The 14,419-nt window shown below is 35.7% G+C and overlaps 1 protein-coding gene across 1 annotated transcript; it reads right to left on the bottom strand.

Moving 5' to 3' along the window:
• Positions 1-2,753: 2,753 nt before the first annotated feature.
• On the bottom strand, positions 2,754-4,704 carry LOC111468519. The gene is made up of 2 exons (XM_023113762.1): positions 4,084-4,704; positions 2,754-3,002 (listed from the first exon to the last, which is right to left on the bottom strand). Exons 1-2 carry the CDS (start codon positions 4,608-4,610, stop codon positions 2,882-2,884), a joined length of 648 nt encoding a protein of 215 aa, XP_022969530.1. The 5' UTR covers positions 4,611-4,704; the 3' UTR covers positions 2,754-2,881.
• Between the last annotated feature and the right edge of the window lie 9,715 nt (positions 4,705-14,419).

The following is a 14,419-nucleotide window of genomic DNA, read 5'->3' as shown; positions in this document are numbered from 1 at the left end:
GCATCCCTTCTGGACCCATCATAGTCGAGCTAGTTGTTTGTAGCGACGTCCAGAGATCAACAGACCCCTAAGTGATATGCATGCCATGATCACTGTCATCACCGTAGTGTACACATCCGTACTTATCATAGTAAAAGGGGAAGTAGCCCGATGTTTATGTACACACAGAATGCATGAGGTCCCAATGGATTTTCAACTTAAAAACATTTTTATGACACAACCCTAATTCCATCGTTATACTACTATAAATAATATATGTGCATTAGTTTTCATATGTTCGTTAGCATTAGAATTACTAGGGTTGTGTCCTAGAAAAATCATTGTCATCATGCAATATGACATTCAAAACATGTTTTTCATCTTAATATGGAGAATAAGATCATATTAAGGAAATACCATCATCTTATGTCATCATACTAGCATGCATCTTCATCATCGTACAACGTCATCATATAAAATATCATAAACATCGTAAAACATCATAAAGCATCATTGTATTACTCATACACGTCAGTAAACGTCATACATCATAAGTCATCATCAAGCATCATACATATAAAGCATAAATGACACGTGTGGATGCCACTAGGCACATGTCATCATACATCAAACAATTGTCCAACCTATCCTATATTAAGGCAACTGGTTTGGTTGGCCTTAGCCGGTTTCCCTAAATTCTTTGGTTGGCCTTAGCCGGTTTCCCTAAATTCGAGTACGCGAGTCTTTCGTTTCTCGAAGTTGCTCCAAATGCCATCGAAACTCGTTTTCCTAATAGGTTATTCATTTTGTTTCATTAGTAATTCACAATTCTAATAAAATTTAACTTAAATTTTGTGAAATAAGACATCATACTAACCTTAATTAGGGTCAAATTAGCTTCAAGAGGGTTAGAATGGTGGAAAATGGTGTATTTGTATCAAGCTGAGGAGCTGATTTTTTGAGCCTTAGAGCCAAGTCGAGCCGTATTAGCCATCTTAGCCAAGGGACTGCTTTACTACAGGTGATGACACGTGGCGAAATGGGGACGTTGACGCGTGTGCAGCCCGAGTTGGGTCGAGGCGTGGGTTCAGGTTGTGGTCTCAGTTGTGGATTTTGGGCCTCAGGTGTTGATCGCTGCAGGTCTGGGCTGAAGCGGATATTGAGGCGAGGTGTGGGCTGTGGCTTCGTGTTATGGATGCGTACTACAGGTGGGTGTTGGGGCGGCCATTGTAGGCTTGGGTAAGCTGAGGACAGAGGGTTGGATACTGGGCTGGGCTGGTTGCAGGTGGGTATCTGAGTTGGATATGATCCGAGCGTCTGTACTTGTTTGCTTTTCGCCTCCTCGCCCGTTGGTCGTCGTTTATGTATTCCTACAACGTAGGTTCGTGGGTTTCTTACTTTTTCATGCCAAATCTGAAATCTAGGACGACGAGGGTGAGTCGATGGTAAGGTATATAGTACGAGGAGCATACCGTAGTGTTCTTTGGTTTGTTGGTGACATTGTCCTTCGACTCTCTACAATTATATAATATTGTTCATTTTGAGCATAAGCCCTCATGACGTTGCTATGAGCTTCCCAAAATGTCTCATCCTAATGGAGATAGTATTATTGATTATAAACCCACGATCATTTTCTAAATCAGCCAATATGGAGACTTTCATCCAACAAGATTCATTAGAAGCCTTTGAAGTATCATCCTCGTCGGCATGTGTTCATCGGAAACCTCACAATTGTTTATTCTGTCTGGATGTATTTTGCGTTATCAGCTAACACCAGTGAGAATAAGAACATAATAAGGCTAAGGAAGAAATTAACATAAAAAATACACCGAGAGAGACACAAATGTATCTAGATTATTGACTTATTCAAATATGGCTGAACTGGCCAACTAAACCTTCACCATTCCTTGTAAACATGCCACAAATGACCCGCTAAAAATAGGTAATCCATTTGTTTGTATGTGAATAAACTAAATAAAGAAAATCGCTGGCTTTTATCTATCATCTATTCTTTGTTGTAGGTTGTTGTTGGAAGACGGAAGTCCCACATCGATTAATTTAAGAAATGATCATGAGTTTATAAATGAGGAATACTAACTCCATTGATATGAGACTTTTTGGGAAAGCTTCTCAAAATCGTTAGGAATGCATTATATTAATATTTTTGACTGAAAAAATTCATTTTAGACTGCAATTAAAAAGCTTCTCATCAATCAAAACTTGTATGAAGTTTTGAAAGATCCAAACATTTTAGATACATATAGAAAAGTAGGAATTGATCGAACGAACCACACTCGTTCATATACATCAGAAACCATTAATGAGAAGAGTGTTCCTTTCTAGACAAGAAATCGAACATGACATCTTCTTTGAATATCCAAGAAGAGAAAGATTCTTTTAACATAGAACAAGAAGAGTTCTAACTCAAATCATGATGGACCATTTAAGTTGTATATGGAACCAAGAACTTCTAACTCAAGGAAGGTATATGAACTTTACCCTAATTAGATATATTCATGTTGACTATAGAGTATTATTATATATTATATTTATAAGCCTTTTGGCACTCAATTCGTAGTGGGAATTTACACATTTCTTAGGTTTAATTTTTATTTTTTATTTTTTAATTTTGATGACATATTACAAGTTATTTAATTTCATAGAATTAAAAATTTAAAGTTAAAATTTGAATTATATAGATCTTTGTATTGAAATTATATAGCTTTGATTGGCAAACTCAAACCCAAGAAAATTGAAGATTGAAATTGAGAAAATCAATAAAAATCATTACGAGTATTTTATTTATAAATAAATAAATGAAAAAAAAAAAACGTCGAGGGACCATCTTAGATTATTGAGTTGGAACATGGTGAACTAGAAGAACACGTAGCCTGATCAAATCTCAAAGATCCACATTGCATTTGATATTATCCAAAGGTGTCGAACCATTGATCTTAAGCATGTGACGATTACAATAGATCTCCATCAATCGAGGTTTTGATACCCATCCATTAATAATGTATCTAATAGAGACGAAGACATAAATTCTTAGAAAAAGACAAAAGTTTACATTTCTTTCTTTTTATACGAACTCAATTTAAAAGTTTAGAAGGAAAATTATAATTTAAGTATAAGCTAATTTGAATCAAGAAAGTTGGGAAAATGTTATAAATTTGTCATATATTGTATTTTTAAATTAATTAATTTAGAGAGAAATTATAATTTAGGTTAAAATGGTATTAAATTAGGTTAAATCTGACCAATTTTGTGAGATCCAACATCGGTTCGTGAGGAGAACGAAACACCATTTATAAGGGTGTGGAAACCTCTCCGTAGCAGATATGCGTTTTAAAAACTTTAAGAGGAAACTCGAAAGAAAAAGTCTAAAAAAGACAATATCTACTAGCGGTAGGTTTGAGCATTTATAAATGGTATCAAAGCAAGCCCGAAAGAAAAAGTCCAAAGAGGACAATATTTGCTAGTGTATGCTTGGGTAGTTACAAATGGTATCGAAGCTAGACATCGGGTGATGTGCCAGTAAGAAGGTTGAGCCACAAAGGCAAGAGGACATGAGGCGATGTGCCACCAGCAAGGTGCTGGGCCCCGAGGAGGACAATATCTACGAGTATAGGTTTGAGTAGTTTACAAATGGTATCGGAGCTAGACATTGGGCGATGTCCTAGCAAGGACATTGAACCACAAAGACAGGTGGACATGAGGTGATGTGCCACCATTTGGGAAGGAGGAGAACGAAACACTTAGGAAAGCTCAAAGAAGGCAATCGCGTTTTAAAAACTTTGAGGAGATCGGAGCTAGATTGTGAGATCACACATCCATGTTAGGAATCACGGATCTCCACAATGGTATGATATTGTCCAGTTTGAGCGTAGGCTCTCATAGCTTTGTTATGGGCTTCCCAAAATGCCTCGTACCAATGGAAATAGTATTCCCTACTTATAAACCTATGATATTCCACTTAATTAACCAATGTCGGACTCACTCCCAATAATCCTCAATCCGTTGGGGGAGGAGATGATAAGTATTTGAAAGTAAAATATAATTTGAAATCGTGGAGTACAAGGAACATAAGTCGAATGTTTATACCTGATGCCTGCTGACAAGTAAAGCTCGGGACTGATCCCATCAAACTTCACCTTCTCTTGCAACCGAGGCAATGGGTATACGAAGTCGATAGGGATGGTTGGGGACAAGACGGTTAGGTTTCCCGGCACCTGGGAGAAGTTGCGCATGACCATCTCGAACTTCCTGCCCATCTCATTGATTGTCATCATCATATAATCAATGTGGATGGCGGCTTTCTTGTTGGGGTTGAAGCTTCTAATGTGGAAAGAAACGGAGGCATTGAGCTTCCTGTCGGTTAATCTATGGAGTGTAACAACGCCTCTTTCCAAGCTGAAAACTGGTTTCTTGGGGGTCACAACAAGCCAACAAGTAACTAGTGCAAGTCCGACAAGGACCATTAAGCCCAACATGCTTCTTCCTATGATTCTCAATACCCTTGTCCGGTTTGTTGTCCTATGCTGCCCATTGGAGCTAGCTCGTTTTGGTGGCTGGACAATGGTGGATGATGATGATGATGCTTGATCTGGTTGCTTAGAAGTGGAGCTCATGTTGTTGAGGGGATTTGTTTTGGCTTGGTTGTGTGTCTGTCTCTTTCACTTTGGTTTTTTTTTAAGCAAAGTTGGGGGTTTTAGTTTGTTTTAATGTATAAGTGGAGGGATGATTGGGATAAAAAGTGTGTTTGTGTGTTGCTTTTCTTGAGGAAGGGATAGAGGAATATATGCTCATCATTGTAAAAAAGGGGACGATTTTAAGGATGGGTTTTGTGCTTACTTGTATTCGAAGGTTGTGTACTTGAAGTTCAAGATTTGGGTTGCTTTTGAGTGTATGGCGGCTGTGGATGGGGAAATGAAAGAGAACTGAAAAATATAACGACCCACTTTTCGAGGTTCTCTAGCCTCATGCAGCTACTAACTGAAGCATAATTTAAGACGACCCGATAATTTGATCGATTTAAGAATATGCATTTAGTAAATATATTTCAACATAAATTGAAGTTCATACAAAAGCACTCTTATCAGAAATATATTCGTACAAAACATAATGGAGTCTAAATCATGACTCGAGTCTATCTTAACTCTTATAGCCCTATGATTCATCTACACTCTCACCTCGGTCTTGTAGCTTAGGTACTATCTAATAAAGAAGTGTGGCAAGAAGAATGAGTATAAAATACTCAATAAGTACTTTATTTATAGGTTCTTAGATCACTCTTAAATCTCATGTTAATCATTCATCTTATTCCGTATCTCAATTCCACGTCTCTAAGTCATAAGTGTTATGAGGTTAGCCTCTAGCTTCTACTAGATTATCCAAGCTCAACTTAGTGTTCTAGTTCTCTCGTTGCATAGCTTCTCATCATCTATCCCTATCAAGATTCCTTTCGGTTGGTTCTCATTATTAGAGTAATCTCATTTCATTTCATTGCATATTTATTGGTTGTATCTCATTAGAGTAATCTTAGTGTTTTCAGATAATTTAGTCAGCTCTTTATTATTCTATGTGATTACTCTTCAACTCATACATATTCATAATAAGTGAAGTGTAGCTTGGTCGTAGGTCCAATCTTATTGGGAATGAGTATTTCATTCACACATCGTAAGCATGGGAATGTCAAGTCTAGCTATCGGCGTGAAAACCTTCTTAAAATCAACTTCGTGCTACTATACATACCCCTTTGTCACAAGTCTTGTTTTGTTCTTGATGATGTTCCCTTCACTACTATTCTTCACCATAAACACCCACTCAAACCAATGAGCTTGTGTCTGAGAGGTAAGTTGGTGAGTGCCTATGTCTTGTTCTTCTCAATAACTTCAAACTTCTTTTGCATGGCCTTCTGTCACGCTATCTCAGTTCAAACTTCTTTTTGTATCATTTGACCATGACTAATCATATTACTCTTCAAACTGGGGATGTAATACCTTGGTCAGTAGTCGTTGATTATCCTTTTTACACTAGAACAAGATGGATTTGTTTAAGATTGATACAATTGATCCATCGCCAAATTTCAAATTTCCAATGAGCTTTTTGTCAAGTACTTTGAACTTTTCTTGATCTCAAATCTGGGTTCCTCGCTCCATTATCCAAGTACCACATGCTAGTCTCTACTATATCTTTTTTTTTTTTGTGACCAAGTTCACCATAAACTTCTCTTTATTGAGCATTAACAAGTTGAAAATTTTCTTGGTCAACATCAGTGCGAGCTCTTGGTCATGCATGAATGTGAGGTTCACCTCCTCATCATGCTTCGTATTACAGCATTCCACTGCATAGTTCCCATATTTTTCACAAGCGTAACACTTTATCGTTCTCTTATCCATCTAGGGGTTAACATTGTCATGGATTTTGTGAGATATTGTCATGGCCTCATTTGCTGCCACGACCGTAGCCATGCCAGGACCTTTGCTTTCCATGTTGTGGCCGCTACGTCCCTTGGTACCTAGAAATGAAAAAATCATATGTATTTATTTTCGTCCATGCAAGCCACTTTGCATGTGCGAGGAGGTACTTCTCCTTCTTTGTCCCCATAGCCATGAAGTCTCTTCTAATGAGACTTAATACAATCAATAACCTCCTCAATTGACATGTTCTGGTTGCTGAACTACTCGATAGAGGTAACAATTTGCATGAATCTTAGGGGACAGCTCAGAGGAACTTCTTGACGATGAAGATTCCTCCACCTCGTTGCCTAAAGAACAAATGCCTAAGATGATCGTTGTCAACATCATAAAAAAATTGTCAACCGACTCACCATCCGTCACGAATAACCTTGAAATTGCTCATCAATTTGCACCTTTACTTCCTTGACCCGTCCCACAATCATGTTGCCTTTGTCGTGTTCTTCTTTGCCAACATGATAAGGACATCTTTCGAGACTGTTTCGTAGATGGCAGTAAGAGCCATCGTATCATTGAGCTCCTCAATGTCATCACCATGCTCGATGACTTCTCACACGCCTTGTATCATCTATATTAGAAAAATTAAAACATCTTTATTGACTACGCTACACAGTTATTCTTCATGAGTTCAAGTACTAGAGTGTTACACTCTCATCCTTTCCACTTTTTATGGTCGTCCCATCCCATCTAGCGACTTTGTGTGATGATGGCCCCAAAACCAATCTCTGAACTAGAAAGAAATGAAATAAATAACAAAATAATTTGAGATGAGAGTTTCTTTGTTCTAAAATACTTCATTGGTCAATTTTCTCTTGTGAATAAAACATACATTTAATTGTTATTTAATGGATAGAAAACACCAAAAATTTTCTCCTAAAAATACTACATGGTTGATAACTTCTACGGTGAATATTGGAAGGTTAATAAATTTTGCAAAGATTAAATCATGTACAAGACAAACTTATAGCTTCCAAAGTTGCTTGAATCAATCTGACTATACCAAATTGAACTAAACCGGTTGAATTAGACTAGATTGATAGAAAACAGTATTGACTGCTCGAAATATCGCAGAAAAATGCAAAACCAACAACCAACAATATGCTATGCAATCACAAGTATGTAGAGATGTCCACGGGGCAGGGACAGGAAAGCCTTCCTCATTCCCATTCCCGCCACTTGTTTCATTCCCCATCTCCGCGAAATTTCCAATTCGTTTTTGTGAGAATTGGAGCAGAGATATTTAGTGAAAAATTTGCAGGTACATGCCGATATTTTTTCCTCGTTCATTATTCTTTTAAAAATATTACATTATAGTCTTTATCCATCTAAAAAAATTCTACCATATGTAGTTTTTACCATCGGAAGTCCAAAATTATCTAATTTAGTTCTTAACATAAATATTTTTAATATGCGTTGAGAATAAATTTATATTGAATGGAGTGGAACGGGCTAGTGAATATAACGCCTCAGCCTCATTTATCCAACGAGAGAAAATGTTCCTCACTACCTCCCGATTCTCCATCTAAACGAAAAATTTTCTCCTCGTTCGAGGCGGGTTTTGCAGGACTCTGACCCCACAGATAAAATAGACATCTCTAAAAGTAACTACGTCGAAACACACCACCACATGAGGATGTGGCAATTGGATTGTTGCTTATGAATGGTGGCTGTTAACTGACAAGAAACAAAATCAAAGGGAGAGAGCCGCAATGGAAGAGGGAGAGTGATAGAGTGCAAGAGCCAAGAGCCAAGACAGTGATGACTGCTACTATTTCTTTATGAGGAGGATGGAGCAGAGTGTTACGGCATGCTCGTCCAAATCATGTTGTCCATGGCCACATGCCCATAATAAGCCAAATCCTTAATGTCTTTCCATGGTGTGACATTTCAAAAAAATCATGTCTAGGCCTGCCATATATGTACTATAGGAGATATGATTAGTTGTCAACTTCTCTCTACTCGATAGTTATATGCAATAAGCCGTTGTTGTTGCCTTTTGCTTACATTCCCATATAACACCAATCTCAATTTCTCAAATCTTGCTTTCAAAACTCTCTTTCAAAATCTCTCAGCCCCTGTTTTCTAAAACTTTCTTCTTCAACCGAGGCTAGAGGCTCGAGCATAAGTCGTTTGGCCGTAGGCGACGCAAGAACGAATATGCTTAACTCACTTGTTGCTAGAAAGTGAGTGCCGCACAATCGCAAATTCGATGCCATCAAAGTGCAATTATGACACAGGGCTCAACCTTTTATGGGCACAAAGCTAGCTAGGGTTTGTCCTTTTTTCTTTTCCCTTTTTTCCTCATGATGTTACACCAATAGCCTTTTAATATATACTTCTAGTATTTGGATAATTTATTATATTGATTAAAGAATTTCAATGGCCTCACCACCCACTCAGACATATTCTTCAATAGATATCAAAAGAATGGTGGCCATCGTTTTAAATCCAGTTTTATTGAACAAGTTAGAATATAATCCTTTGAAACTATGAAAAGTTCCCGTAAAAAATCCCAAAACCATCTTCCTTAAAGACTTACATTGGCCACTCTGATTGAAATAATTCTTACTTCTCTTAAACTTTAAGCATATTTAGCAACTTTAAACAATTCCATTATAATCTACTTTCACACTAGTAAACTAATATTGAATACTTTAGAAACTTTACTATTTTTAGCAACTCAATTCACTCACTCTATCGAATAATTAGTTTACACAACTCTGAATGCGAAACACGTCGCACTCTTTATTAACACCAATCAAGAAGATATTGCAATTCTATCTTATAATACTATTAAACTTTGCTTTACTTGAGATTTATTAGGATGATGGGTATTTATTGGGTATTTATTGGGTATTTATAGTACAAACACAATAATTTATTTCTAAAATATCTAAATCATTTTTCTAAAATATTAGTTTTTTTATTACTAAGATACGTAAATCATTTCTATAAGATACATCGAGAGAGAGCTCATACAATTATTGGGTTTGACCCTATTAGGCTAGTGATGATATTTTACATTCCACTTGTAGTAGTCCTCATTCGTCACGCCATGTTGAGCTGATAGTGACAACCCTTACATTTTTCAATACCCTATCCTCTTGAGACAAGTTTGCCACTTGGTCATCCCTATTCTTCCTTCAAGATTTTTTCTATGATAAAATTGTAATGCATCTCCACATGATTTGTTTTTGCATGAAATCTCGAGTTTTTTTTCCAGGCAAAGTGCATATTGATTGTCACGATGAATTGGTACTGGACAGTCAAGTTTCTAGTGAAAATTCTTCATTGAGAGTTTTAGTCACGTACTTTCTTGAGTTGGTCTATATTTCACATTTGTAGTTGATAATGATACTATTGGTTGCCTTTTGCTACAACAAAGATTGCTCCTGAACTTAGCTTAACTATATCCCCAATGATTGATCTTTAGGTATCGTGGTATCCTACATAGTTAACATCACAGTATCCAAGTAGCATGCAGTCTTCGATTCTTTTATACAAAAGACCATAGTTGATTGTAACTTCGACATGTCTCAAGATTCGTCTAGCCACATCCAAATGAGCCTTTTTCAGACTTTGCATGTACAAATTAATCACTCCAACTACAAACTCAAATCTATTTGGTCGGTTCAGGTAGATATCTCAGTCAAACTATCCATGCAAAAAAGAATTTTTCACATTTATGAGCCATAATTTCTAAATTATACTTGTCAGAAGCGATAGCGGGACTGGTATGGTAGGGATCTTCGCCACTAGGCTAAACTCTTCATCATAGCCTAGTCCATATTGTTGAGAGAACCTTTGAGCTACAACTCGAGCCTTATATCTCTTGCTTAATTCATCCTGGGGATGGTCACTTGTGGATGTATATAATAAAATGATGAAAAATTCATAAGAATAAGTGCAAGTATAAACTATCACAAGTAGCAAGTAATAAGTAAATTATCAATTCTATAGATAATCTATCTTTTTTGTTACTTTTATTGCTGTAAATTAAGTAAGGTTTTGGATATCATTCAAGTGGGCATTGGTGATTTTGAACTGATTAAACAAAATGAATGCAGAGTGTCACTACGGTTGAAAAATAGAAAACAACGAGAAAATCAACAATAATGGGAAAGCTTTGGTCAAGATACATTAAATAGATAAGTTGTTAAGTTTTGTGGTGAATTTTAGGTCCTGTTAATAGACTACCAACCCACATCTTGCATGGTGATTACTTTCATAATAGTTTTGTAATTTCTATTAAAAAGGCTCTCGGAGAAGAGTTGTTTATAACCCTTCTATTAACCTTCAAGTATCCTTGCAATGGAACTAGAGTATTAAAGAGAAATTCATTGTTCCCTCTCTTCTTCCGAATAAAAGAATAACTATGTAAAGTGACCAACTAAACAAACATGTAAATCATTAACAACAACTCTTTAATAAAATAAAATCATGTCGTCAACATACTTAAACTACATAAAACTCTCTCGCCCCCCTATACAGTTTAGCTCTCCATACAAACTGAATTAAACAGAATAACCCACATCTCAATCAAGTAAAATTGATAGAATAAGAAAAGAGAGAAAGGAATTAGAGAGTTATCAATCTTTGTTGTTGTTCTTCAATGGAAGTTCCCTTCTTTTAAGCTCTTTCATTCACCTCTTTACCCTAATCTTCATCTTGGTCTTCTTTTCCTATTTACTAATTAGAATAAATGGAGTAAATAATGAGAGAATGGTTTGTAAACTCTTCTTTTGGAGAAGAGTTATAAGGGAGGCTTTATTTTGTAAACTCACTTCCAAAAGAAGGGTTTTAGTCTTAGCGCAAGTTTCTAGGTTTGATTTTTTAAGTCCTTACAAGAAATTCTCAAATTGAGTATACATTCAAAACTTTATCTGATGCCTTTGACCCTCTTATTAAGTCCTGAAAAGAAATGCTCAAATCTGAGTATACACTCAAAACCTTAATCTAGCACCTTAGACCAACTCAGCCATCTCAACATTTTTAAGACTCATTTATAGAGCAATGACTTCGTTGTCTATACATTTTATAGAAATGAATTAGCTTGATGCATGTCCTTAAGGTAGACGGCCACTTTAGAGCATGGTATACTTGGCTTGATTCATGTTTTTAGAGTAGTCTCTTGACTATTTGAAAATCAAGGGTTATCCATAAAGCTTGTTTCTTGTTTTGATTCAGGGCTTTGGGGTAACATATTGATTACTTGAAAATCAAAGCCTACCTTATTCTCACTTGCTTGATCATGGGGTTTAGAGTAGCATATTGATTACTTATCGATCAAAGGCTACCTAAAGCTTTCTTTAGTTTAGGTAGTATCTTGGTTAGGGGTTATCTTAAAGCTTATCTTGTTGTAGCATCTTGGTTACTTAAAAACCAAGAGCTTACCAGGAGATCATTATGTCTTAGGGTAGACACCTAAATACTTAAAATTGAGGGTTATTTTAACCGTATCATGAGGTATCATCCTAATTGCTTAAAAATCAAGACTTAATCATGAGCTCATTTTGAGTCAGGGTAAGCTTACCGTTGCTTAAAAACTAAGGGATAACCTAAAGTTTATCATGAGGTAACATAGACCTAGAGCTCATCTTAATATTAGAATAGCAATAAGCTTATTTAAAAATCAAAACTAACTTTGAACTGGTCTTGGATTCAGTTAACCTCCCAACGTTTCTAAAGCTTATAATGAGACAACATCTTGATTACTAAAAAGAATGAGGGATGAGCCTAGAGCTCATATTAATCTTAAATAACCTTCTAAACCAAGAGTCGACCTATCGCTTATCATGAAGTAAAATCTTAATTACTTGAAAAATGAAATTTGAACCTAGAACTCCTCTTAATCTAATTTCTTGAAAACCAAAAGCTAACCTATATAGCTTATAACATATCTTGATTATGATACTTAATAACATTCAAGTCCTTATAACTTCATGTCAGGTTTATTGGAGTTAATTTTATGCCTTAACTTATAAACTTAGACCCAAACTTACTTTAAAACTTAGAATATATTTTATGGCTTTATAAATAGGCATTGCTTAAATTCTTAAACAATTTCAGGAAATTTGGATCTTGAAATGCCTTAATGAATTATGGTCATTTTAAACTTAAATCACGGTTTGCCCTTTAAATATGTTCAATGACCCTAAACTATACATAATCCTTACTCATAATGGTCTATTATAAAATTTCATAGTATTTGGATGTCATTTAAGTCTTGAATCAAAAGTAACTTTTATAGGTGCATTTTGGTTATTTTGCATGGTTTCTTGGTTTAGTCACTTATTTTTATCCAATAACCATAAGATTACATGTTATACTCAAGTTTTTAAATTTTGTGGTAGTGGGGTTCTTTTATTGGATTATTTTAACGTTATTTTATACTCGTGTAAAATACTCGTTTCGAGCCCTTAACACACACTTTTTAGTGTTTTCATTTCATATTTCCTTAATTCATGTATAACTTAAGGTTTATGCTCAAATCCAAACAATTTCTAAAAGTACTTTAGAAAAGTCCAAGATGACAACTTATCTTGACGTTGACATTCGAGACCTTCATTCTCAAATTTATGGTATCCGAATTACTCTAAATTTTCTATGTAGAATCATCATTGAGTCTAGCTTCTAGAGTCTCATGATTTCTTGAGAACGGTCTGAATTGGGTTTAATTTGAAAAAAAAATAAGAGGTTTCAAGTTTGGGCTGACGTGGCTGGTTCACATCACCATCTTCTTCCCTAAAACATGGGAAGAGGAAGCAACATACCATTGTCGACGACCCTAAAAATGCTCCTATCCAACTTGATACACTAGCTTCCTTCCCTCGATTTATTCATTGAACCTCGAGATGGTGTTACAAGAAAGATGTAGAGATTGGATTCATACCTTTTCGTGAATCATAGCTCAATATTACAAGAAAAAAATATTGGAGTTTAAACCCAAAAAGAGCTTATTGGTTAGGATGTTCTAGACATTTTTTAAGTTTGAGAGCTCATTTTGAAAGGATGAATCCTCGTGTATGCCCTCAATTTCCCGATTCTACATTACCCATTTTTTCGCATAAATTAGAGGCTATTGAGCAACTCGATAGAGAGCTCCTTAGCTCTCAACTTCTTCATGGATTCTTCTCCTATTATCCCCATGAAGCTCAGGGTATTCTTTGATCGAAGCTTAATGGATAGTGGTGGATGAATTTGGATGGTAAATTTTCTAATGCACTCCTCCCTTAAGAATTTTAGCTACATAATTTTTTGGGCAAACTCTATTCAGCTTTTGTAGATGACAATGATATTATTAGTTGTCGTTTGCTACCCTAAGAAATTTCTCCTGAACTTAGTTAAACCACATACCCAATGATTGATCTTTCGGTAATGTTGTCTCCTACATAGTTAACATCACGGTAACAAAATAGTTTACCGTCTTTACTTCTTTGGTATAAAAGACCATAATTAATTGTACATTTAAAATGTCTCAAGATTCATTGAGACACATCGTGTTAGGATCGCTCAACAACACACACTCGATCAAGATAAACACAGAACAAGATAGAGAAAATTCAAGGAAGAATATTGGCTAAAGGTTTTATTGAGAACTTTAGGTATGTACACCAAGAGAGAAATATAGAGAATGAATAAAGCACATCCTTGAGAGCATGGCCTGATGGGATATATATATGGTTTCAGTTTACCAAATATTGATTTGACAGATTTAACCTACGAGATATATTGTACCAAATATATGTCTACCAAATCTTTACGAAATATCTATCATATACATACCAGATCTTTACGAAATATCTACCATAGATATTTCTATCAGATCTTTTACTATAGATAGGCATCGGGCTCCATATCCCAACAATCTCACATTTAGAGACTGATCCAGTCAACCCCAACAATGTCGGACTTGGAGACTAATACAATCAACCAAGAATTTCATTCTCAATCTGTACCAT

This window comes from Cucurbita maxima, unplaced genomic scaffold, assembly GCF_002738345.1.
Source record: "Cucurbita maxima cultivar Rimu unplaced genomic scaffold, Cmax_1.0 Cma_Scf00037, whole genome shotgun sequence".
In the NCBI taxonomy this organism is placed as follows: Eukaryota; Viridiplantae; Streptophyta; class Magnoliopsida; order Cucurbitales; family Cucurbitaceae; genus Cucurbita; species Cucurbita maxima.
Note: the sequence above shows the minus strand (reverse complement) of the source record. Positions and strands in the feature narration are given on the sequence as shown.

Coding starts and splice junctions, on each gene's coding strand:
- LOC111468519 (XM_023113762.1), bottom strand. CDS start 4,610: ATGAGCTCCACTTCTAAGCAACCAGATCAAGCATCATCATCATCATCC. Junction 3,003..4,083: donor TACTTGTCAGCAGGCATCAG/GTATAAACATTC, acceptor CGTCTCTATTAG/ATACATTATTAATGGATGGG.